Consider the following 26766-nt stretch of genomic DNA (forward strand, 5'->3'; position numbering starts at 1 on the left):
CGGTGTCACCCCTCCCAACTCATATTCCACATCGGAAGAGGGTCACATGTGGAGTCCCTTCTGGCTCTAACCTCAGACTCGAGGTCCATTTCCAGAGCTCTGGTACTATGTGCATAACCCCTGGCACAGAGAAACGCTCCTATCAGTTTATAGGACGGGAAGACAACCCGGTTGGAAACAAAGGAGCCTCTTAAGTGGACCATCACTGGCTCCAGCAGAGGAAGGTGTGAGCATCGTGGAGAGTTCAAGGTTCCCAAGACAGCCTAGCAGTTTGTATACCTTCCAGTGCGCTCCTTCCCCGTTGAGATCCTCTGATAATGGGATAAAAATCAATGGGTCCAAAGTCTGCTGTTTACCTGCGAGGTGACCTCAGGCAAGTTGAACTCTCAGTGCCCTAGTTTCCTCATTTATAAGATGCAGATAAGTAGAGTACGCACAGGCTAGTGTCGTTGGAATAATTACATAATGCCTGTGAAGAACTTAGAACAAATACATGGCATACAATAAGTGCTCAAAAGTTAGCTCTTACTACTCTTGCTACTAATACGAGCCTTTGACTTAATACAACCCAGAAGGGAAGAGATTCTGTTGCCTCGTCTGATGCTGGATAAATGTTACTCAGTGAGTGACTGAGTGAATGAGTGAGATAAAACCAAGCTTCATTCCTTCCAGGTCTTCCTCCTCTCTCTGCGCTACCTGATAGGTGTTAGAATGGTTTCCTCCAAAGCCAGATTTTACATGGAAGGGAAAGGCATCTGCATGGTGGTCACTATTCTGCGCTGCCCCTGAAGTAGAAAAAACACTGTTTTAAGTTGATTGGGCAAACCTCAGTATGTATTTTGTTAAACCTTAGATCACCCACTTAAAAAACTACACAAAGGGGGTCAAGAGAGAAATAAAAAGGGAGACAAACAGAAATAAAACATCAAATGGTAGACCCTAGATCTAAATATACCAATAATTATATTAAATGTAAATAATCTAAGCACACCAGGTAAGAGAGATTGTGAGACTAGGTAAAAAACAAAGATGCAACTATGTGATATTTACCAGAAAGTCACTTGGTATATCAGCCAGTCAAAATGAGATGTATGGAAAAATAGATTCTGCAAACATGGATCGAAAGAGAGCTGAAGCGGCTATGAGGGATTTCAGATCAAGTAGACTTCATAGCAAAGACAATTATTAGGGATAAATAGAAAGCTAACTTTCATATAAAGGAAAATCCTCTCTTCTCCATCAAGGACCCCACTCCCCGCCCCGGCAGGAAAGATGCTGCCTGGCTCTCACTGCCAGTCCTCAGGCGCATTCAGTTTTATCTTCACTTACTCCCAGTTCCCTTCCAATCTCAAGTAGCTTTTGAGGGAAAGCAACCCCAAAAGTGACAGGAGTCAGCAACTTTGCTGAAAAAGCCATCCGCGGCCCAGGATAAAATCCTGTCCTTGGAGTAAATTCTCAACTCTATAGCATCATACTATACACGGGGCTCTACACCCTGCTGTTAAAGATTTGGGGCAAAAGTTCCCTCACTTCTACTCCTCCCCCTCTCCCAGATATATTTCTCCCAAGAGAAACTATATATAAAAAAAATACACCAAACTTTAAAAACCAAACATTCTTGCCCAGGAGAAAGGGTCTGGATTATGTTTTCTGCTTCTCCGGCCTTGGCAGAGTCTGGTTTAAACGAGCCCCCAGTGGAGTGTGTGTATGGTTAGGATGCGCTCTGTCTGCCGGCTGGCCTCCCAGACCCAACGCCTCACCGTCTGTTTAACACCTCCAACCCCCACACTGCCTGCGCTCTCAGATGTGTCATCTGGTACAGTGTGTGAAAACACTGAGATTGAGGTGGCCTCAGCAGCTCTGAACAACTCTGATTCCACCCAATCTCAGAATAAAGATTTGACTCGTGCCTGGACTGGTCCTGCTGTCTGGGCTGCAGACAGGCTGGGCCAGCAGCTTGGAGTCAGAAGTCAGACAGATGGAAGTAACACGTGGGTCACACAGGCTGGCAGGAGGCCCACCCAAGTACCCTCCTTCTGGAAGGGCACTGGCCTCAGCACTCAGGCAACCTTCCTTCTTCCCAGGCCTGCAGTTTCATGAGTGATGAAATCTGTTATCAGGGGAGAGCTCGGTTTTTTGACTGTGAGAAATCCTGCAAGGACAGTCTCCGTCCACGACACTGGGGTGAGTGAGGGATGTAGGCTTTGGCTTTGCAGCTCACTTGCTGGTGACTTGGGGCAGGTTGCTCCACCTCTCCAGGCCTCCGATTAAATGAAACAACGTATGCCAAGTCCTCAGCACAGAGTAAGGGCTGGGCCTGCACCGAGAAACTGCTGAATAAACAGTTCCTACGATTATCGCAACAGGATCATTCATTTCTCCAGGGTAGAGTAGAAACCACCCTTTCGTGTCCTCCATGATGCCTATAAGATGCCGGCACAGGGCAGGCGTTCAAGGAACCCTTGTTGGCTAAACAGTCCCACTATCTGGATCTAGTTAGCTGTAGGTACTTCAAAAGGAACACTGAGTAACACCCCTCCTTGTCTGGCTTAGTTCTGAAATAAAAAAGCAAATTAGCCACCAAGCCATCCAGGATCCTGGAAACATGTGGTCTCCAATATTGTCACACCTGCCATTTGCATCTGCAGCTGATTAAAAACAAGGATCTGTGAGATGAACTTGGCTCATGTTTGACAACACGCAGCTTAGATCAAATGGTCTCACTAAAGCTTGAAGCAGGTCAAGGTGGCAGTGAGTTGGAGACAGATTGGAAGAAAAGAGAAGCGACACTAATTCATCTGGCATAATTTAAGATATTAAATTTCTGTCCTAATGATAGAAATATGCCCAGTCCAGAGCTATTCGGGACCTAAATGACTCTTTCCCTATAATCTGAATATTTAAGAGGCATGCCAAAGAAATGCTTTCTCCAGAGAAGAAAGGTTACATTAGAACAAGTATACACTGAAGCCAGTGACTATAATAAATAATAATTGCTTTAATAGCTGCGACAAAAGATACTTGTGAGCTTCTCGGTCTCATTAATGGTCTGTTGAGACTCTCTTCAAATAAAAAAGTTACCCTTGCCCAGCCTAATGTAGCAGATGTGTTTCTCTATAAGACAGGTTTTTCCATTCTCCTTCCCCTCTGGATCTCTCAGTCCACTCCCACCCCCAGCATCCTGTCTCCACAGCAACCATTCTTTCCCCTTCTATCTGCAGCCCACTTAGGGCTCTCAGACCCTGAGTGCTCTCAGTCCTCCCTCCCAGCATGGGTAAAGCATGTGGCCGCTGGACTCCACGGACTGACTGGCTCGGTGGTGGGCACATGACCTAAGTCAGGCCAATTAGAGCCAAAGAGACTCAAATCAGGTCTTTGTTTGAGCTGCTCCAGAAGCTGACTTGCTCCTTTTGCTATTAGGCTTGAAAGCTGAGGCTGCTGCAGGCAGTTTATAATCACAAGAGAAAGGCTGCTGGAGAAGGTGGCCACTCCCGGTGCAGAACCCAGAGAAGCAAGGAAACAAGAGAAAACAGGGTCCCAAAGACACCGCCGAAGCCCCAAATCAAAGCACCCCTGAAGCCAACCCTACTCAGGACTTTTAAATAAGCCCCTTTGCTTTCATCGATTTGAAATGTGTCTGCAACCTGAAAAGTGTCTTGATACAGAAATTTCTAAAAGAAGTGCACTTATAAGTAGCAACTTGACAGCTTCCTAGCTTCAGGTGAATTACTTGGAATATGAGAATAATGCACTGGACTCCCAGAATTCCTTACCATCTGCCTGCCCTAAAAATGAGAACAGGACTGGCCATTGCTGACCAAGTGGCTGCTGACTTGGGAATGTTGGTGACCTCACTTGGGTGATACTCAGGTGAACAGTCCCTCGGGAGACCTGACTTTTGGTCTATGCTGGGTCACTCATAGGCCCTGGGACCTCACACAAATTCTTCCGGGCCTCAGTTTCTTCTACAGGAGTGTGAAGCCATCTACCTCTAAAACAAGAGAATGGGAGGCAGTCCCACGGGGTATTTAGCAATATGGGCTTTGAGCTGGGTGGACCTGGGTTCAAATATCCTTAGTCCACCCTCAACTAGCTACACGATCTCAACTAAGAGGCTGAATCTCTCTGGGCCACAGTTCCTCATTGGCAAAATGGGAATAATCTGAGCATTACCACAAAGGGTCCTTTAAGGATGATATAAGGCAAAGTCTGTAAAGTTTAGGGGTGTACCTGGTATAAAGATCCAGCTGTGTTAGCTGTAATAGCTGAGATCAAATGAGAAAGACTGTGAAAGTGCTTTGTAAAATCCATAAGGCACTGTACCCATAGAAGAGAATATTGTCCTCACCTTGCATTCCTACAGTGGCCATGATCACAATGTCACAGTGTGTGGCCAAGACTATAAACTCAATTAAATGAATTCGACCAATAAATTATACCTGACCCAGGAGAGAGAGGGAGGGGGAGAGAGAGAGAGAGAGAGAGAGAGAGAGAATTAGGTAGAGTTGTCAATGGGTACAGGGGTACAAACCCCATAACTGTCATTTCATCAAAGACTTAGCACACTCCCTGAGAAATATACCAGGGCTGTTCACGGAAAATGCTATCAATAGCGACTTATCCGAAGTTCCTCGGGAGGCCTGGAGCTGTTCCCAAGCCATGAACAGCCAGGCCCCTTCTGAACTTTTCCAGAGCACCATCTGCAAAAGTGCAAGTTAAGATCCCTTCCTGATTTTTCAATTTCTTTTAACAACTTCGCAGGCAGGATGAAAATGTGCTGCTTTATGAATGAGAAATTTCAGTTGCTGGACTTGGCAGCAGAGATTTCCAAGAAACCCGGCCGCGAGGAGTGCTGCCTCACGGTGGACCCCTCCTATTTTCCACTCGCACATCCCATAAAACGAGGGAGTGCTGGGTTTCCAGCAGGCTGCTCGCAGGAAAGGGACAGCCGCAGTGAAACCGGAGAGAGATTCCTTCCAGGTGTTGGGGAAAAATGTCCCCCCAGGCTGGAGGGACATGGGTTCCTGTTGAGTTTGGGAGTTTTAGAAAACACAGAACGAGCCTAAGAAGTACTCCCCGCAAACATACAATAGGGCCACTTCAAATAACCTGAGCATGGCTTAATGTGGAAAAAATTAAAGCTTGAAAATTGGGTCCATAAAACGTAAGGAGTCTTGGAAAAACAACCCCATTTGATTCTGCAGTCCTCGTGCAGGAAAATAGATAGATTGTTCTCATACTCTCTTTTCTAACTGCTGCCTGTATACCAGCCGTGTGTGTTTTGGACCCTTTCCCATCCTACCATGATTTCCTGTCTAAGTCTGGGTCCCATGGTAACTGGAGAAATCTGGCGTGCCGGCTCCATACGCAATGACCGGCCGCACGAGGGATGCCAAGCGGGGATCTTCTTCCATAACAAACATCTCTCTCTCCTGGTTCTGTGGCAGGGTTGCTCTCTGGCTTATAAACTCTTACTAATAAAGTCTTCAGTTTACAAATGGATCTCCGCACCCAGCCTCTCTCACCCACCTCCCAGGGAAACGAAAGTCAGAAGACCCGTGTGGTATTCAAAATTCCACTGCACAGGGCAGAGGGGCTGCAAGGTGGCTGGGATAAAAAATCAATGGTCTTGCCATTAGCAAAAGTGTCAAGCAGTTGAGTAAATACAAAACCTATTTCCTGATGTGAGTCACATATTTTCAATGTCTGAGGGCTAATTTCTGTTTATCTTTCAGATCTCAACCCAAATGACACTTCTTCCAGGACCGTGATAACCGTGTGCCCCAACCCGGCTTAGGGGCCATGGGCTTCCAGGTTTAGCACGTAGGAGGCTGTGTTACAAATGCCTCTTTAAGTCTTACTCCCTAGCTCCAGGCTTCTCCCTGAAGGGCAGGGACTGTAACTTTTCACCTGTATTTGGACACAACACTTGCCATCAAGTGGGTGTCCTGGAAATGTGTGAAGCATGGTCTGTGGGCAGCCCCAGCCCCAGACCACATCACAAGCTCAGGGAATCGGCCTTCATAACCTCTCTCTGCCTCCCGCTTCTTCAGTGCCACCCGCCAGGTGCAGATTTCTATCTGCTCCTCCATGTAGACCCACCCTCAGGACAGGACACGAGACAAACCACTCAGATTAAGGTCAAAGAGATACAGCATTCAGCTATGCCCCCCCCCAGCCTCCCCTCCCCCAACTCAGGATATTTAGGCTCCCCCCCTCCTTGACCTAAAGTATTAAATTATAATTGCAAAATTTTAGGCATCCACAGTGGAGGATTGGTTTTTGTTGTTGTTGTTCTGTTTGTTTGTCTTTGTTTTGGGGAAGTGGAAGGGGTGGTTCCTCCACTGCCTCTGAAACCTCACAACAACTGGCTCCTGGCACTTCAGCAAACCTGGCGTCCAGGGAAGCCCCCACCCGGGGGAGCGGGGGCGCAGGGCCAGCACAGCCAGCTCTCCTGCAAAGCCTCTGTTGATTTTGCTAATAGAGCAAACAGACCCTCTTTGAAAGAGAAGCAAAAGCAGCAGAACTCTGCTTTCCTGCCCATTTCCTCTGCCTTATTGAGCAAGAAGAACTGGTTTTAGTAAGAAACCCTGAAAGCCAGGTATGGAACAATCTCAGAAGTGTGTGCGGGGTCCCAGGGCTCGGAGGGCACAGGAAACAGGAATCCCAGTCAGCACGGAGGGAGAGAGCCTTCGTCTCCTGGGGAGAAACAGGCAAAGACCTTGGAAGTCAAACTCTGCACTGATAAACAATAAACAGCTTCACCTGATTAAGTGCTAACTGTTCTACAGATATTTTACACGTGCTGTCTCGTTTCTCGGAAGGCTACAACACAAGTACTGCAACATTATTTTGAAAAAGAAAGAAACTGAGGCTCAGACAGGTTTGATATGTACCCACCCCGAGAAGTTCAAAAACTCAAAACTAAGGGATGGTGACAAAAGTCAGGATCAGGGAAGGGCCATGAGTGGGAGTGTTGTAGATCCTGATCTTGACCTGGGCAGGTTACACAGGTGTATGTCTGGGTAAAACATCATCAAACTGAATGACATTTAAGTTCCTGCACTTTATACACCTCAGTTTAAAATAAGAAAAGACAGAGAACGCCCCTACCTCAAATCACACAGCGAAGATCCCAATATTGAAACTAGGTCTCCATAACTTCAAAACCTGTGCTCTCACCTTCAAAACCTGTGCTCTCACCTCCTCTACTTTGTGAAATTCAGGAGAGTGGAGGTCATGAGGATCGTTTATACCCCGATGCCGTGGACCTGGTGTCTCCAACACCCTCCATGCGTCCCCTCCGTGCCAGGGAGGGGACGGCAGATAAAGAAAAGCCACAGGCCCAGGTCGCGAAGCTCGGTGGCGGCAGTGAAAGCAGAGAGGTTAAGATCAGACCAAGGCAAACACCACCAGATCCAACCCAAACGTTCCCTTCCCTTGGAAAGCCAGGCTCCTGGCGAACACGCATGTTCCTGAAGCGATTCTAATGAAAGCCTTTATATCTGGCACGGCGAGAACCAAAACAACCCGGTCTTTGTTCAGCTATTTTAGACACACACCGGAGCTTATGCCCAAGACCTGCACCGACCCGGGAAGCAAGGCAACGTCAGTATCCTGGCTGCTCCAGTTCCCGGGTGGAAGCCAGAGGCTGGGGGCCGAAGGGCACCGTTTTTGGGCTGTATGCACAGATAGATGACAGGGAATCCCAAAGGCACGACTGGTGGCCTGTGGCGTGGTCCAGGGCTTCCCAGGATAATAGTAATAAACAGCTCAATAAACCTATTGAGAACCACTAGTATTTGAACTTCAGGTGCACAAATCAGATGTATCATAATCCCTGGTCGTGACCATTTTTATTTCACTATCATAGTGTGAGCTCACCTCCAAAACAAAAGCTAGCGCCTGGACAGCTTCCACATCTGCCCACACCACCCTGCCTGCCCAGCTCCTTCTTCCCCTCTCCCACGCAGCGTGACCATCACCGTGGCTCCCAGCCCTTCCCTTTCTCCCTCGCACAGTACGTACTATGCCTGTGAGAGATCCTTCAGACGGCTTTCAGATTTAACTTTATAAAACTTACATCGTGCTGTATATAACCTCCTGAGGCTGACTCCCCCCTCTTGTTACGTTGCTGACGTTCATTCCACCCGTTTTGCGCCCCCTTCATTCATTGCCGGCCGAGCCCCTGCACCGTGTGAGCAGCTTTGCTCACATGGTTGCATTTCGTTTTTAGAACACGGCAAGGCGGGTGTTGCCGTCATCCCCACTTTACGGAATAAAGAACGAAACAAAACAAGCAGACAGGCTGAGGGGCTGGCCCAGTGTCACATTTCGAAAAAGCTGCAAGAAAACCCGGATTTGTCCGCAAAGCCCTTGGATCTTTCGGCTGCAATACTCAGGATGTGCTCACCTCACACAGGAGTGGGCTCCCTCTCACACCACTAGGAGGGCTGCCAGTGACCCTTCAGCCCCAAAGAGTCATCATCATCATCATCATAATGGCCAACATACCAGCCACTTAAATGCCAGGCTCCGTCCCAAGCATTTTAGAAGATATAATTCTTTTAATCCCTGCAACCACCCACGAGGTAGGCAGTATTATCTCCATTTTACAGACAAGTTAACTGAGGCACAGAGATGTGAAGCAATTTGCCAAGGAAGCAGTGGGCCCAGGATTTGAGCTCGGGCGGTCCAGCTGCACACTCACACCCCCAGTCGCTCAGCTGTATGCCTCCCGGTCTACAGGGCACGGCCATCTGAATACAGGTGGTGAAGACGGATGCCGGCTAAGGTGAGGTCTGTGCTGAGTGTGCCCGTGGGTGGTGACTGCGGCACTCTCAGAACCTGATGTAGTTTTTCACTGAGGAAGGCCCTGGCTCCAGGCCTCTGTTCCAGGAGAAGAGCTGAGAGCACCGGCGCAGAGGGAAGGAGCAGCAGACCAAAATACAGACCGCTCCACCCAAGAGCAGTAGAGCGGACTGGCTGCTGGTCTCAAACAGGGGCCTGTGGAGGGACAGGGCCAAGCTCTGAAAGTCAGGGCTGGAAGGCCCAAAGGGCAGTGCCTCAGGGGAAAATGGCACAAAGGATCCTCTGGAAAAACTTACAGGATTCTCATTTGATCCACTCTGAATACCCTAAGGATTGTTATTAAAACCCCAGCCAGCTTCCAGCAATGGAAGGCGTGGGCTTTGAGGCCTGACAGCACTCACCCCAAATCTCAGCTCTGCCACCTATGTGTGTGTGACCTTGGACAAGTCATTTTAACTGTCCGCAGGCTTCAGTGTCCTCCTCTGCACAGTGATGTTAAGTGATAGCACCTGCTCCTCGCAGGCTGTCATGGGGATGCTATGAGACAACCTGTGCACATCATTTAGAACCTTGCCCCACCTCCTAGCAAACATAGCCTGTGCCCTTTTCACCACCACCTCTGCAGTTTGGCTGGATGCATTAAACAAGATGTGACCCAATGAATGTTGGCTACTATTACCTTTCCCAAGGTAACATCCTTTCCTACCTCCTGCTCAGTCTCCCTAACCCTGGTCTCCATGCCACTGCTCAGAGAGACTCTCAAAGACCAGCTCACATGCCACCTCTCTCTCCAAGGGGGCTTCTGCCCCAGGCCTACCCTTGAAGGAGCCCCGACGACAAACCTGACTGTGACACAGGATGGACTCACAAATCTGAACCACCTGAGGAGCATTTTAAAAAACCCAAGTGTTCTGGCCTCACTTCTGGAGGTTTTGACTTAATGTATCCAGGGTGTGTCCCAGAATATAAATTTTCAAAGTGCCTCAAGATGTTTTAGCAACCAGCCAGGCCTGGAAATGACTGATTTAAGAATTTCCTGCATTTTAAGAAGGAGAAGGAGATGTGTGGGCTCACGCGACAGGTATACACACACACACACACATGCACACACGGTTCTTTGAGGTGTGGGGACCTCGCTAAAAATGGAGGAGAGAGCAGCAGGGCTAACTAACAAAGCAACTCTTTGCAAAGAAGAGGCCGAGTTACCCATTAACCAGGAGTGACCTGTCAGTGCCAGGGAAGTCTCATAACAGACAAGGGTTTTGTCAGCCTGGGGAGTCCCACAGAGGGGCCTGAGTTACACAATAGAAGCACAACTACGCAATATCCTGCCCCCACGTCCTTCCTTCTTCTCTTTGAAACTGGAACCTCCCTCAGTAGACCCATCTGCAGAAGGAAAGTAGGAATCTCACCATTTCTCAGTGGCCTTTGGAGTCCCCTAATTTAAGCCCATCTCTTGTAACAGTTGTGATGGAAATGACTGGATTCCTTACAAATGGCTCTGAGCTATTTGGATTTCATTGCAAGTGGCAGATTTAGCACATTCTGGGTGTGGGCAAATGAGCAGCCATCGCATAACTACATGGGCCTTTCACACCACAAACTAATCCTATAGAAACAATCTAGCTCTGATTACACCGGTGGACTGGGTGGAGCTGGAGACACAGCCCAGACCAGCAGGAGGGAAGCGGGCTGGTGGTTACCTTGTAAGGTACTAAAATGACAACTGCACAGAATCACGCTTTTTATCCCCATCATCCTTCGAAAGGGAGGGAGCGAAGGAGGGAAGGAGGGAGGGAGGGAGGGAGGGAGGGAGGGAGGGAGGGAGGGAGGGAGGGAGGGAGGGAGGGAGAAGACCATGTGGAGGCCCATGATACACAAATTTAACTTACACATTCACTGTAAGCACTAATAGCCCCTGAATCACTTCTTTTGACTAGACAGATGATACATCCTTAAGGAGAAAATGCAAACAACACATGAAAGTGGAAACACTCCAACGCCATTGCCTGGATGCACACATGATGAAGATGGCAGCCACAGTTTTGTTCTGGTGATTGCTTTGTGCCAGGCACTGAGCTAAGTGCCTTTGTTTTCGCATCCTTTCATTTAATCCCCACAACTACCATGCTGGGCTTGGTAGTTCTAGTATTATTCCCATTTTGCAGATGGAAAAACTGAGGCACAGAAAGGTTAAATAACTAGCTGTATGATCTGGGGAAGTGAGCAGTGGACTCAGGACTTGAACTCAGGTCCCTGGTGTGAGCAAACATCCTCTCAGACCCCTCTACCCACAAGAGTTCCTAGTTCACAGAAACCAACATCCTCTGACTTATAAGGGGTCAATCAACAGCCCAGGAGGAAAGAAGAGCGTTGGAGGAAAAAAGCAGAACTCAAGTTCAAGTCCTACTCGGTAGCGGTGACAGTAGCAAGAGCACTCCCCGAAGCCTGTTTCATCATCTTGAAAATAGCAGCAGCGTCTACCTCCGGAGAATATTGTATGACTCAAAGGAGAAAATGCATAGAAAACTTTGTAACACATGAAAGCTCTTACTCTGTGGCCAGCACTCTGCAAAGTGTTTTATACATATTTGGTCATTTTGCTTAATCCTCACAAAATCCCTCTGAGGTATTTCTACATCACCATTTCCCTGACAAGAAAACAACTTTGGAGAGGCTAAGTGACTTGCCCTAGGCCGTGCAGCTTGGAAACCATAAATCCTGGCCTTGTGTTAAGGGGTCCAGAGGTTAGAGCCACAAGAATCAATGGCCTTCATCTCCACTTCCATGAATCTTCTTGTTTCTGCAAACAGAGGCTTTTGAGAGCGCCTGGCGAGTGGTCGAGATGTTGAGACCTGTGAAAACCCAGAGGCCAGCCCCAGTGACCGCCCGCTGACCTGCTCTAATGCCAGTGCCCTGTGGAGGTGTCTGCGCTGATGGAGAAATTCCGCATCTGCGTCGTCCAATGCGGTAGGCGCTGGCCTCGTGATGAGTAAGCACTAATGTGACTTGTGTGACAGAGGAAGAGATTTTTTAACTTTATTGAATTTTATTGAACTGACATTGACACAGCCTCCCGTGGCTAGTGGCTACAAGGCTGAACGCAGCAGCCCCCGCACTCGTGGCAGCTCAGGTTTTCTTACAGCCGCAGGATGAAGGCTGTAAGAAAACTCGCGCTTCCCAGAACAGGCCTCAGCGTGAATGAATCGGGTACATTCCCCTGGCCCCAGAGCAAACATCGTTGCTCCCATCTCGGAGCCCTTGCCGCTGGGAGAGAGACAAGGCCCTTTCTCAAGTCAATGGCCTCGCCGCATTTCCCCCCCCTTTTAAAAGACAAAATTAAATGTTTAGAGAGCCCCCAGTTACTTACAAAAGGTCGCTTTTTCTGGTGACAAACTCCTTTGGCTTATGAAGACATAAATGCTAAAATCTGGTGGAAAGGAAAAGCCAGGAGCGTAAACAAGAAGAGGCGCAGCGCTCTCTAAGGTGTCATCAATGGAGAGGAAATAGACTCGAGTTGCTCACAGCTTCCAAACGTTCTTCCTCTTGAACTATTTTAAGCAACCAACCCAGTCTCAGGAGGTTATTTCATTCACACGGACACAAGAAAAGCTTCCAGGATTATCTTTAAACGAATGAACACCCATGCGGCAGCCGCAGGCCTGTCAGGTTGGCGGCCCCGCTGAGCGATGCTACTATTTTAAGGCACCTAAATGGCTCGGTTGTTCAGAAGCAGTGAGGGACGGACTTGCTTCAGTTCCTCTCGCCCTCTTGGGCCAACCCATTCATTTCTTTGCTCAGGAAATCACTGCATAAGCTCATCCCCGCCCAGGCCACTGGGAGAGGACAGACGCAGACGAGGACCCTGGAGCCCAACAGACTCGGCTTGAATCCTGCAATGTCATTTACTCGCGACGTCACCTGGATGTCTCTGAGCCTCATTTTCTGTGACTATGAAATCAGAGTAAGGAGAGTCCACACCTCGTTGGGCGATAATGGGAATTAAATGGTATCATATATGTGAAGCATATGGCACATGCCTGGTTTCTGCAAAGGCTCATGGTATGTACGCGCTGGGGCTCAGAGTTGAGAATTCAGATTTCTTGGTTTGTCCGGCTGGGGAAGGGACATAGCAGGGTTGGAGGGTACAGAGCATGGAGTAAGGCTGCCTGGGTTCAATTACAGTCTCCGCCTCTTATTAGCTGCGTGACCTTGAGCAAGTTAACCTCTCTATGCCTTAGTTTCCTCTTACAGATGGAGCTAATAGTACCCACCGTATTTACCAGTGGGATAAATCAATTATCTAGTGCCACCGCCATTCTAGATCTTTCTTTGCCCTTTCCATGCAAACCTAACAATTCAAACTTCTCTTGAGTTTCTCTTGTGATTCCCCCAGATGAGTGAGCCAAAGCAGCATAACTGTGAGGTGGAAGTCAGTCACTCTCCTGGGTGGGGCAGAAATGGGCCTCCAGAACAATGATTCTTTTACCACTAGTGATAGCTAATGTCTGAGATTCTGAGCACCAGACTCTCCCAAGAACTCTACCCACATGGTCTGGGCCTCATTCCAGACCATTTATATCTGACTTTCTGGAGGTGAGAGCCTTAAGACACACACACACACACACACACACACACACACACACACTCTTTTTTTTTTAAACTCTAGGTTATTCTAATGTGAATTCAGGGTTAAGAGTCACTGAAACAACTCTGTGAGATAGGAACCATGACATACCCATTAAACAGAAGAAGAAATTGCAGTTCACAGACTAACTAGCTGGCAGTCAAGCAGTGGTGACTCTTCCACCTCTGAGCCACCCTGTGTTATCTTTCCCTTCCTTAGAAGCCAAGGTCAAAGAGGTCAAACCATCGTCAGGCACTTGGATGACTCCCAACGTCCTTCTGAAACTACTCCAGGCGCCTGTGCCTTCTGACAGCACCCAGGAAGGTTCTCTTTCTGGCTAAATTTCTGACCTAGACTTGACCTCCAGGAATCCGAAGCTGCCTGAAGGAGGAGTCTCGCTTTCCCAGAACTGAAGGACACATGCACAAAGTCCCAGGGGTCCACGAACAACTGGACCTAATTAAACAGACCCCATGCTAATGACAGGAAACCACAAATTTGATGATCTTCATTAGAGGCTGCTGGCTGCCTGTGAAGAAGCTAGAAAGCAAGATTCAGTGTTTCGTAAGGCCATCAACCAAAGAATTATAAGACTGAAAATTAAATCTCTACTGCCCAAGGCCCTGTCCAGCCCTGCTGCACTGTGCCTACCCTTGGGTGGGACAAAGGAGGGCAATGTTTCAATCATCATACGATTAAGCACGTTCAAAGAGCCCTCTCCTCCCAGTCCAGGAGATCTGGAGGCCAACCTCCTCCTCGACATCTCTATATATTAAGTTTGAGACAAGCAACCAACATCACACTCGGATCGTTGGCTCCATCCGACTGCTTTGTTACGTGGCTGTTCCCATTTTAGTCAATGGCCATTCATTCTTTTAGTTGCTCAGACCGTAACCCTTGGTGTCATACTAATTCCTCTCCCATTCCTCACACATCCACGCTATTGACACCCTGGACCAAGCCTACATGCATCCTCTCTCACCTGGATTATTGCAAAGCCTCCTAAGTGGTCACCCTGACTCCACACCCAATGCTACAGTCCATTTCCAACACAGCAGACAGGATGATCTTGTTACAGTGCAAATCAGATCACAGCACTTTTGTGCTGAAGGCCCTCTGATGGCTCCCAATAACTCAGGATTAAAGCCAAGGTACCACACAATGGTCAACGAGAACCTACCTGACTAGCCACCCCTCCATTCATTCCCTCTCCAACAGAATCTCTTACTACACTCCCTGCACCACCCCCACACACACGCCCCACCCTGGTCTCCCTGAACCCACCACACGCCCCCCCCCCCAACACGCCCCAGCCACACTGGTCTCCCTGAACCCACCAGGCACTGGCTGTTCCCTCTGCCCGGCTGTCTCCCCCGGCCTGGCTGCCTACTGTGAGCCCTCCAGCATGCTTCACTCTTCTTCATTACCCATCCGGCCTGCACCCTCCGCTCCTTCAGGACTTTCCTTCACTGTTCTATCACCAAGACCCAGAAGAGTGCCCGGTGCACAGCCAGCACTCAGTAAATATTTGCTGAATGAACGAGTGGATGTATTCCAAACTAAACTCGTGGCTTCTCCCCTGTTCCTAATCTCCAGAACCACCTGCTGTAACCATCATCTGTCTTCTCCAAGACCAACGCGGCAGGAAACACACAAGCCTTTCCTGGGACATTTTACAAGCATCCCCAGACATGGAGGGCCACTGTGATGCCTTTGCAGAAGCAGCCTTCTCACCTGCTACTGAATTGGGTCCCAGCATAGCTCTGGCCTTCCCCCTCGTTCTGGGAGGATTGCGTCCAGAAGAACAGCTACAAGCAACTCCCTTCCAAACAGTGTCCCCACGTGTGACCTGATTTACCCAGCTCCCAAGATGAGTTTAAAGCAGCAGCCAGGCCCCTGGTTTGCACAGAAACAACTGTTCTGGGCCATATACTTTGTCTTCTCCAGGCCATTTTCTTAATTTTTCAATGTGGGGACCGTAGGGTGGGTGCACTGTAGGAAAGAGGAATGACAAGCCACCCCTTTTACCCAGCCTGCCATGGTGGCCTCCCTGAGCCCTGCTCTAATGTGGTGACTGTGAAGTGAACAGGGGTTCAGGGCCCATCCACCTTGGGCTCCATGTCTCAGGCTTCAGAGTCCCTGGCAGCCTGTCATCCTCACTTACTCTCACTTCCCTCCTCTTTGAAAAGAGGGCCCTGCCAACTGCAACAAGCAGCATTTAAAAATATCCCGCTGGGTTATACAGTCCTGCCTTCTACATTCCTCACAATGCCTGTCTCTGTCCCACATAGTATAAAGAAGGGTGTAGCTTATTTAATTTTTTTTCTCTCGAGCTGCTCCCCTGCTATAAATACCCGAGACTGGGTAGGCGGGCTTCAAACACGGGAGTATGAAGTCACCTCGGAGCCAACCTCCCCACAGCGCAGGCCTGCAGGGCCTGGATGCAGCTGTCGAGCGCTGAAGTGCCGGGCCAGCCAAAAGTAGACAGAACTCATCCTTATGACGAAGGGGGAAGAAAAACTCTAAGTACAATAATCGCAGTTAATCCCAGTATAAAAAGGATGGTGTTTAGTCCTGCAACCCAGCCAGCTCTTCGGAGAACACATCCAGCTCCATCTGGGGCGTTTTGTTCCCAAGGATACTAATTACAGGGCTCGACTTGAGGGAAATGATTTCACAGTGTCCATGTGGGGTCTAGAAACATTATCAGAGACAGAAGGGCCCTTGGAGAATCCGGTCCAACCTCTTCACACCACAGATAAAGTAACAGAAAGCCAAGAAGATGGAGCTATGGAGATATTTACTCCAGGTCACAGAGGGGCCAAGCTCCGATCCAGAACTTTTCGATCCAAATTCCTCACTTTCTGAACGATTGTCCCAGATGCTTGCACACATACACTTGGTGTGAGGCATGAGCCTCGGCTTGTGATTAACAACTCTGCTCACAGCAAATACTGATTTTCATATTTTAAAAGATACAGACTTAAAAACACAACTTAAGTTTTCAACAAGAGCTTGGCCTCAATTTCAGGGATGATTTTCATGCACTGAGAGGCCTGTTTAGACTCTTTGTGGTCCAATTTAAATTCCATCCACCCCTAACCTTGTATCTGTGGTATTTTCAAGTTCAGCTTTCCTGTTTAATTTTTCCATCGTGGACCTGGCCCTGCCCCTCAACCTCAGCTCACTTTGAGAAAGCAAATAACGGGCCCCAAATTATGAACCACAAATGACTATAGATGTCTTTTTGCAAAATGTTCAAGATTTCTCTTTTTCGAGGGACAAGAAAATTCCTTTATCACACCAGGGTCAGGTAAAGGGACTAACACCCAGGCTATGAGCTAAGCCATAGATGACCTATCCCATTTTATTCTTGTCAGCGGAATTCAGCCGGATCCTAGGAAGCCCAATCCCGATGGCACTGAGCTATAAGGCGGGTCCACAATCTCAAACATTTAACATGACAGAAAGCTTTATTATCAAGCCTCTGGAAACACTTTTGCCAAGAATTAGAAAGTGACTAAACCTCTCTGAGAACTGAGCTGTTTTTTCCCAAAACACTAAACTGGAACCTGAACATATCAAGTCGGACTTACACCCCAAGAAAGTTCTGGGGCCCTCTTATTGCATCCTGTTGTATGTCCCTTTCCCATTCCATGTTTGAAGATCCTGCTTTGGCAAAAGTCCATCCAATGGTCTCATTTAATGAGTTTGTCAGCCCTGAGCTTGGTTCTGTACCGGGATAGCACTGGCCTGAAACGCTACGTTCAGGGCCATGGAAGAAGTGCCAAGTCAGAAGCCAAGTTCAACAAAAGAAGCAAAGCCGATCGAAGAAAGCCTGCTCCTCATGCCTTCTCAACCCAAGTTTGCTCGGCTAAAGCCTTCCGTCATTACTGGCGTTGCTAGGACAGCGGACTGGGGCATTTTTGAGGTCAGGCTTTCAATCAACAGGAGGGGTGATGGGAGGTCTGGGACTGTGGTTAAGATGAGCTGGGGAGCAGACAAGCTAAATTTCTGAATTATAAAAATAAGTTTTGGAAAACGCTCTTCCTGCACTCTGGCAGGCTTTGTAACATCTGGATAAAAGATGTGGGAAAGTTTTCCTTTTTACTGTCTTATCTTACTCTGCTCCTCCTTGTTATGCCTGAACCTCCCAGCCCAACAGGGTGACTTGCTGTTTTCCAAAGCACACACTCCGGCTTCCAGGTCTCTGCTCACACTGCCTCCCTCTGTCTGGGCGCCCCGTGCTCTCTGCCCCAGCTCCCCTTCCCTGCCGCAGCTCTGCTTGTCCCAGTCCCCCTGCTCACGTGCCACATGCTCTCCAAAGCAGCCCCAACTCCCTCCCTCCCACCCACCCTGGGCTCATCTCTCCCATCTGAGCTCTCCAGTCACCAATAACTTCAAGGTCCCCATCTATGGGGTGGATGTTATATCTATCACACAGAGGGGCTTGGGCAGGTGAGATGAAATAGCTCATGAAAAGCACCCCCGATGGACAGAGGCACACAGGAAGTGGAGGTTGTCAGCACTGTTGCTGTCATTTGAACGTGGGGACCACAAACTTCCTTCTTAAGGCCCCATGCATGTGCTCTGCTTGCCCTACTAGATTCTAAACTTCTTGACAGGCAAGATCAGCTCTCGTCTCCTCCAGGCTGTCTCCACGGCCCTGTCGGCAGCTGGTGCTCGGTAAGCGGTTGATTAATGTGGCCAGCGTGGCATTTCTCAGGCTCACGTGGGCTGTGTGTCTTCGCTTCTCCTCCCAGTGCGGCATGCAGCTCCAAATACACCGCCAAAGTTGCAAGACCATTTAGGCCTTTTTTAAAACAAGCAAGACGGACCACAAAGTCTGTTTACATGACAGGCCGGCAAAACACAAAACACCTGCCGTCCTGTGGCTCCGGACTGGGCAGCTGCAACAAGCAGGGTCCAATATCTGCAATTGCTCCCTGGGGTCTGGAGCTTCAGGTTTGCACTGTTGCTATCGTCCTTGTGGGGGCGGGCGCGAGCTCTGAGAGAGGGGCCTGATCTCTGGGCCCACTGCCAACTGCTTCACTGTGGGGGCAACCGAGCCATAAAAGAGCAGGGCGCTTTTTCCAGATTCCGTATCTTCCTCTTACCTATTAGTCACCAAGGAAAGCCTTGTGACTAATACTTGTCACCCTGGGATTTGGGTCATGATATTTCCCTGCACTAGAGACTCCCACTTTGGCAAAAGTGAACACGAAGAGCGCATCCAACGCAAGTTTGCAAAAATATACCAATAATTAGAATTAATATTTTATGTGCCAGGCACAGTGCAAAGTCCCTTACAGGGACCCTTATTAAATCCTCACAATCATCCTACCAGTTGGGTATTCTTTTCAGTCCTTCTATAGAGCAGTGTTTTTCAACCAGGGTTGGTTTTGCCCCCTAGGGCACATGTGACAATGTCTGGAGACATTTTTGATTGTCATGACAGGCAGAAGAGGGAGGCGGGGTGCTACTGGTATCTAGTAGGTAGGAGATGGGAGGCTGCTAAGCATCCTACAATGCACAGGACAGCCCCACAGCAAAAAACGATCCAGTCCAAAATGTCTAGAGTGACAAGGCTGAGAAAACCCGTTACAGAGGAAGAAACTCTGGCACAAGAAGTTAAACCACCTGCCCAGGGTCACACAGTTCAGGAGTGAGGGAGCCAGGAATTACACTTACTGTTATCTCTTAACTAAACTGGCAGCAGCTCTAACATCCCCAGAGCACTGAGTATGAACCAAGCACAGCTGAGCTGGCCCCTCATTTTATGATAAAGAAACGGAGACACTTGCACTTGGGACCTGACTCAGACTTCAAAGCCGAAGCATTTCTGCACTTATTGTGCTGATTCCTTCTCTCCCTGTGCTGCTAGCATTGAGGTTTCACCAGTGGCCCGACAATGTAGTGGACTCTGAGGACATCAAAGTCCCCTTCATAAAGGCTTTTCTGCCAACTCCAAAGCCAGCACTCCTGAGACCAGCGGTGCTTCCCTCCTGTGTCCACCTTCCTGGAGCTGACTCTCTCCCCTCTGGTGGAAGATTATCACAGGGGAGCCTGCAGCTTTTCCATTCAGCTGAGCTTGCTGATTACCGAGCAGCTGACACTTGTAAGGCCCTCCCTGGGCAGCAGAGCTCCCTGTCCCCTCAGGAGCAGTAATAATGGCTCCTTAAAAATCAATGGCACCTGCAGGGCACACTCTGAGACAGCCAGCAAGCAACACTGAAACAGCAACACAGCATCCTTTGGAGGAAGATCCATGCCTGGGCCTCGATGCCTGGGCCTCACTGTGGTTGTGAAGATTCACCGGCCTAATGGATTTTTATGGCTCGGACACAGCCAGCCATGAACAAACAAGATCTACAATAAGTACTGCTGCTGCTATGAGTGTGGCCCTCGCTGCCAATGGAAGATAGTCAAATGCTGACCTGCTCCTCACTACTTTTGCTTCTATGATTCTCCACAAAAAAAAGCACAGGCCTGGGGCTTGAGCAATATGGGGCTTGGTCCTGGCCCAGCCATTACTGAGCTGTGAATTCTGGGCTCCTGGAGACCCTTCTGTGAGAGGGCATTCCATTCACTGGATTTTTGTGGGGATCCGGGGAGAGCAAAGGTGATAACCAGTTTAAAGTGTTGTACAAAGATCAGACCTGTTATTACGGCTGCAGAAGTGTGGACACAGAAGCTGAAGCATCCACCCACTGTCCAGACCTTATGAGTTTAGATGCTGATGGTGAGGTGGGATAAGAACCAACCTGGGGATTAGTAGCCAAGTGTCTGGCTTGTTTCAGACCCTTGGGTGTTGTTTATGCATCCCGGCGTGTCTCGGCAGTTGATCGCCTTAGTTCTGTTCTCAAGTTGGAGGCAGGTGGGGTGGAACAGACACGCCTCTTATGAGCAATAGTCGTCAGCAGAGATTGCCCTCTGGGGCAGCTCTGCAGGCAAGGAGGGATTGAAGTCCTCTTCTTAGGGGAACTGACTGCCTCTGATTTTCAACTCAATCCTGCTGTGGATCTCCCATTTGCCTATCAGACTTCTACTATGAGCCCCCCACTTTGGGCATCTCACACTGAAGGAATCTCCCTGACCTGAAATCCCTCCCATTTACATGTACTTGTCACAGCTGGCCTAGGAAACCTTGCTAGAAATTAAGGTATCAAAAGACTGAGTGACATCCCTATGGTTTGGGTACCCCCCTAACGCTGCCTCTATTCGTCAAGAACGTGAAATTCCCTGCCAGGGTAGAAAAGGGGGAAGGTTCTTCCAAGGGGTCAAGGGATTTCAAGTTAAATTTCTGGAATTAAACATTTTGTATGGGAGGCACAATCAATTGCCTGACAGACATTTATGGAGCACCCACTCTGCCTGACACAGTGTGAGGCCCGGGGAGACAGGATGCCTGGGAGCTCACAGCTCGATGGGAGAGACAGACACAGCAGGAAATGATTCCAGAATGCACTCTTGGTGCTGTGGAGACCCCAGGGAGAGGTGGCTCCGCCAGTCGGGGGTGGAGGAGTCAGGTAACTCTTGGGAGGAGGCAGAACTCCACTTGGTTCCTCTAGGCAAGGCTGGGTTGCATTTCTCAGACATTCAAAGGGAAAAAAATATGTTTTCATTTCCAAAGTTTGTTCTGTTTCAGTTTTACCAGCTCCCCTGGCTTCAATAAAATAGTCAGAGATGGGAAGCTGCCCTCCTCCCTCAGACTACCCAGGTGTGGAAACTGATTAAACAGCAACTAACAGCTCAATTAACCCTTGGTCCTTCCATGGATGATCTCAGTGGCAAGCCATCCCATAATCTCCTCGCTAAATGAGTCCTACAACTAGGAGAGTTTTCATTCCTGCTAGAGATGCAGCCCTTTTATTTCTCAGCTGCTACATTTGTTAGGAGTTGCCTCAGCTGATACCTGAATAATTCAGGAAAGTCTCCAGTCACTATTTTTTGCCTAGAGATCCTTAGATCGCAGTTTTGATATATTGACTATTACTAATGAAACTTCAGAGAGGCCTTCCTGGGCTGGCATTAAATTAGACCCATTCACATTATCCCATTACCTTGGCTTTTTAAAAAATAATAATAATAATACTTACTGATAAGAGTATATCCCTTATTTATTTCTTGTCTCCTCCACTAGTTTGTAAACTTCATGAGAGAAGGACCCTTCCTCTCCCTTCACTATTTAATTTTAATCCACAGCATGTGGGCACAGGGTCGGGCTCAATAAATGTTTGTTGAATGAATTGCTTTATTTATTGAGCATTTACTATGTGCTAAGATCTTTATGATCTCACTGAATCTTCTTACAAACCTTGAGTAAGGTGCTGTCATTATCTCCCATTTTACAGATAACAAAATTGAGGCTTAGAATGGTTAAGACATTTGCCCCAGGTCACTCATATAAATGGCAGAGGTGAGCTTCAAACCCTCACTGTGACTCCAAAGTCTTTACTACTAAGACAGAGCGCCCCTTGTGTACATCCTGGTCACTTTTGGAGTAAGAATATTCTCACCAAAATTCTATCATTTAACCCGGAATCTCAGAACGGAAGAAAACTTTCTCAAATGCCATGGGGACTCATAAAAACTTAGTAAGAAAAATGGCCAAGGAGAAACCCAGAAGTGAGGCCCCAGCATCAAACTCAGTGATGAGAGAGGGAGGGAGGGAGAATGAGAGAAGTTTCTATTTTCTGCCAGCTCCGTGTTTATAAATACAACTCTATTAAAGTGGTTACTCCGCCTCCCATATGAAAGCCACAAGAATATCATCACTTAATGACACTGTCCTGGGAACAGGGACACCGATACCAAATGAGCAAGTGATATATAACTCCTGCTGCTCTATGATATCATGTTTTATAAACACCACAGAACTTTATTATCCACCTTGGGTTGAGCAAAACCATATTTGCCCAGCACTCTGAGTAATGGACAGGAATAGATGGATTAGGGCCCTTAAATTCCTGGTTGGAAGACTTTAAAAGTTTAAGAGCCCTGTACAGCTGAGTCAAATGCATGTGCCCATGCTATATAATTAGCAGGCACAACAACAATAAATATGTAATTTAAAGGGAAGACCAGCTGGACAAGAATCTGAACCAGCACTCTCCCTCCCATGTGTAGCCACTTCCCACTTGGTCTTCAGCTGTGTAAATGGTAACCTTGCTGGCCTTGGGCTTATTTTAGTACAGCAAAGGCTTGGATCTCTCCATTTCTTTCCTAAGCAGCTTATGCTTCCCCCTGAAGTCAGCTTTCAGGCCTAGGTAATTCATTGCTCCACTACTAAACATTCATTTCACTTTGTCTATGGAGACTTAATAAATCAGCCTAGTTATTGTTTACGAAGGCCACCTCCAGGTTTTCATGTATAAAAAATGAGCATCCATGTTACTAAGTGGAAGTGAATGGTCACCTCTCCTGCAAGGGAGTTCCCTGGGGACCAGGGAGTGGCCAGAGGGAGATGCTCGCTCTGACGATCCAGGGAGCTGTGCTGTCACACAGAGTCCTGCTGTATTGACTAGCATGGCTTATGAAGCATTGCTTAGAGTGGGGGAGGGGTAGAGAAAAGGTCAAATCATAGGATCAAAAATCCATGTAAAGAAAATTCCCAAGAGTGATGACCCTAGATAAGAAATGGCCCTTCAGTGGAAGACACCTATGTTCTAGCAATTTCTGGCCATTCTTCATTTTCAGGGGACCCTAGAGAGAGGCAGTTGCTCTTACCAGCCTCAATTTGTAGTTAGAAAAACGGAGATGTGCCTCAATCTGCAGGGCACCAGCTCTGCTGTGAAGGGCATGGGTTTGTTTTGTTTTGTTTGGCACCTGTCAGTCCATCTTTTTTCTAGTTTGGTTTATAGGGTTAGGGCCTCAGTCTTTTCTCCCAGCAGTCTTGACTTCTTTGCCTTCAGTCTGAACCTCCCCCCAGCCAAAAGTACAGAACTCTTCCCCTGGGTTATGACAACTGGATGGAAATCCCCCTGCCCTCCACTTCCTCTGCTGGAGCTGTGTTCCTGGTGTTGATGCCACAAACCTGGAGGGCAAAGCACAGTTATCAGCTATGACATCATCAACTGAGATTCTGGGCTGACCTCAACTCTGACCTAAGAGGAAGAAAATTAAAAGGCAAACGCTCTTCCATTCCAGGCATCTCCTTTGGCTGTGCCAGAAATAAAAACAAAACCAATGAAAGTCAAAAGTCAGCCATGGGAATACAAAGTCAGCCTTTCTAATGAGATCTAGGAAGTCAACTGCTCTCCTTGGAATTGGGACTAATAAAAACAAAGCTGTTTCCTTTTCTCTAGTGGCTAAAAGCTTAAACTCTGGAGCCTGCCTGGGTTTGAGTTCCAGCTCTGCCACTTAATATCTGTGTAATCTTGAGCAAATTACTTAACTGCTGGGTACCTTAGTTTTCCCATCTGTATAATGGGGATAATACTATAGGTGCCTACCTAATGGGGTTGCTAGGATTACCTGAGTTAACATATAAAGTGCCAAGAACAGAGACTGAAACATTAAGTGCTCATTTTAAATGTTAGCGATTATGATCATGCTAAACCATGTTAAATTTGACTCCCTTTATGCCTTTCCAGTACCCACCTGACCTCTTCCACTGACTGCTCATTTGCCACAGAAAGCTGCCCCCCAGATGGCCTTCCAATCAGATTGCCAGGGTATGTAGCCATAGTACCATTCTAAATAATTTATGGTGTGCTGACTCCTGAAATTGGAGTCTCATAGGCAGTTTGCTGTTGAACTGTCACACCCCAACCTTTCTAGGGAGAAGGTCAAGTGCTTCCTTCTCTCCCTTTGCAGGAAGCCATGTCATCAGCCTCCAGAGAAAGTCAACTACTCAATGGTCTCCTTCCCAGACTTGACACCATGCAGTTGCCCATCCCCCCATACCTTTTCCCCAAAACATGGTTCACTGGGTCATCGATTCTGTCAGGAAAGCCCATAAGGTTGTGCATTTAATACAACACAGGGCTTTAATCAATTGCTCACTTGGCTGGTGACAGCTTGGGAAGTCAGGCCCTGGGAGCCAGTGTATGGTTCCGTTTCTGGGAAGAGAATACAGGAATCACCAGGTTCCATCACCCTGGGCATACAGAGTTAAGAACCCACCACTATTTATCGATGAAGGGCCTGAAGGGCATCCTTCAACCCAGCCAAGCCCAAGGAGGCGGCGCCAGACCTGGGTTTCCTGCTCCCTTCCTCCGGTCCCACTATTCCAAGGCTCAGGTCTTAAGAGTCTGGACCCCCTGGCTGCTGCTATTAGGCTGGAGAGACCCAGGGGGCAGAACCACAGTCAGTGTGCCCCGCCCCCAGGAAAGATGCCAACTGCAGGTCCACTGAGGCAAGGCAAGGAGCGCGGGGCAAAAAGCTTCACTTGGAGAGAGGTTCAGAAACGGCTTGGTCAAGAGGCTCAATCAGTGAGCGGCCCCCAGAAAGTGACAATGACACGCAGAACAGGGTGGAGATCAACCACGACTTTACCCTCCAAAAGCCTGTCGCCAGAAGAACAATTTCAGGCAAGAGCCATTTAATGAACAACTCCATCCACAGATCAAACGCTTTCTCTCAGGTCCTGGCGCACCCACCAGCTTCCTCCTAAAAAATTCACCCCAGGGTGGGACAGGGCGGGATTTCGCTCCCACCCTGCTCATGGGCGGGGGGCCGCGCGCTTACCATTGGCGTTCTTGCCGCAGATGAGATGCTCATAGGGCTGAAGGACGCCCCAGAGCTCCGCGTCGTTGTTGATGACCATCTCCAGGGCCTCGGCTGACACCTCCGCGGCCCCGGCCCCTCCGCCGTCGGGGCTCTGGCTGGCCAGCACCCTGGCCCGGATCTCCTCCACCAGGTTCTCCATGCACGCCGTGAGCGAGATGGCCGCGTACTCGTGGATGCGCACCGAGATGCGGGTGTCCACCATCCAGCGGAAAAAGCGGCCCACGGAGAAGGTGAGGCCGCAGCGCGCCGACTTGCCCCGGCGCAGCCCGTCGCCGGCACTCATGCTGTACAGGGACAGCGCCTTCACCGCGGCCAGCGCGCAGCTCTCCGCCAGCGCCCAGCTGTGCACCAGGCGCACGGCGCTCTGCACCTCGAAGCGGGTGCACTTGGCGTGCAACACGCTCAGGCGCTGCGCCTCGCGGGCCACTCGGATGAGCGCCCTTCGGAGGAGCCCGGCCAGGCGCCTCACCGCCTCGGCGGAGAAGAGGGGCAGCCGCCGGCCGCCGGCGCCTTTGCGAAGCACCCGGGCCACGTCTCCCTCGGTCCAGGGGAACTCCTCCAGCTCCGGGAGGCGCGGGCAGCGCGAGAAGAGGTCGGCCACTTCGGGATCCTCGGGCAGCACCGTGTTCACCGTGTCCCAGCTGTTGTGGCGGCTGTTCATGGAGCCAGAGTAGCACCACCAGGCCGCCCCGCGGTGCTGCTGCGCCGAAGAGTTGAGCGCCTGCGAGTTGGACTTGGAGGACGAGAGGCTGAGCGAGCGGCACGAGTCCCCGGCCCCATACCCGGAGTCCAAGGTCAAGTCCTCCAGCGTCTTCAGAGTAGAGCTGTACGTCCCGGCCATGGGGAGGCTGCCGGGGGCGGCGTCGCCGAGCGAGGGGCGCTCACAACTCCATGCTCCCTTCTCCAAGTGGGCAGAAACAAGCTCCAGGCGCTCCGGGGCGCCCTCCTTCTTCACGATGCTGAGGGGCTCGGCAGCCGCATCGCCCGCCCGCCCGCCCGGCGGCCGCGGGAAGGTGGGCGAGAATCGCCGGGACCAGAGCCCCGCGCGCCCGGCGTCTGGGCGCAAAGCTGCCACTGGAATGGCCCCCCGCCGCTGCTCCTCAGCACCCCCCTTGTCCACCTCAACTTCCCTCAAGCAGGCGTCTCAGCTCGCAGACAAGGAATCCCGAGAGAACGAGGCGGCGGCGGCGGCAGGAGGCGGCTCCCGGCGCGGCGCGAGCCCGGGACCAGCCGGCACGAGCGCACAGCAAACTTCTGCCGGCGCGGGCTGCCCGCACAGTTGGGTACCTCCGAGCCGCCGGCATGCAAATAACCCGGGGCGGCCCACCAATCACCGGCCGCGACGGGCAGGGCTAAACCAATGATCTCTTAGAGGGGCGGTCACTATGTAGATTTCACTCCACCGCGGGCGAAAACCCTCGGCGGCGGGGGCGGGGCTGGAGGCCGCGAGTCGGGCGCAGAGGCCGGGGTGACAGTGGAGGAGGGGAAGAGAGAAAGCGCTGGAGAGCGTGCGGGAGGTGGGAGGAGAGATCGGGGAAAAGGAGTCCCAATGTTAGTCTCCGGAGCTGCCGATCTAAAGAAAAATTTAAAGGAGA

The 26766-nt window shown here is 49.6% G+C and overlaps 1 protein-coding gene across 1 annotated transcript in view; it reads right to left on the bottom strand.

Moving 5' to 3' along the window:
- ABTB2 (ankyrin repeat and BTB domain containing 2) overlaps window positions 1-26306 on the bottom strand; it is a 147236-nt gene extending 120930 nt beyond the window's left edge. The window contains exon 1 of the mRNA XM_081153182.1: window positions 25130-26306. Coding sequence (XP_081009308.1) covers window positions 25130-26012 — 883 coding nt within the window. The 5' untranslated portion in view covers window positions 26013-26306. The remainder of the gene's footprint in view (window positions 1-25129) is intronic.
- Window positions 26307-26766: the final 460 nt, after the last annotated feature.

Source organism: Miniopterus schreibersii (assembly GCF_964146895.1).
Source record: "Miniopterus schreibersii genome assembly, chromosome: 12".
NCBI classification, from domain to species: Eukaryota; Metazoa; Chordata; class Mammalia; order Chiroptera; family Miniopteridae; genus Miniopterus; species Miniopterus schreibersii.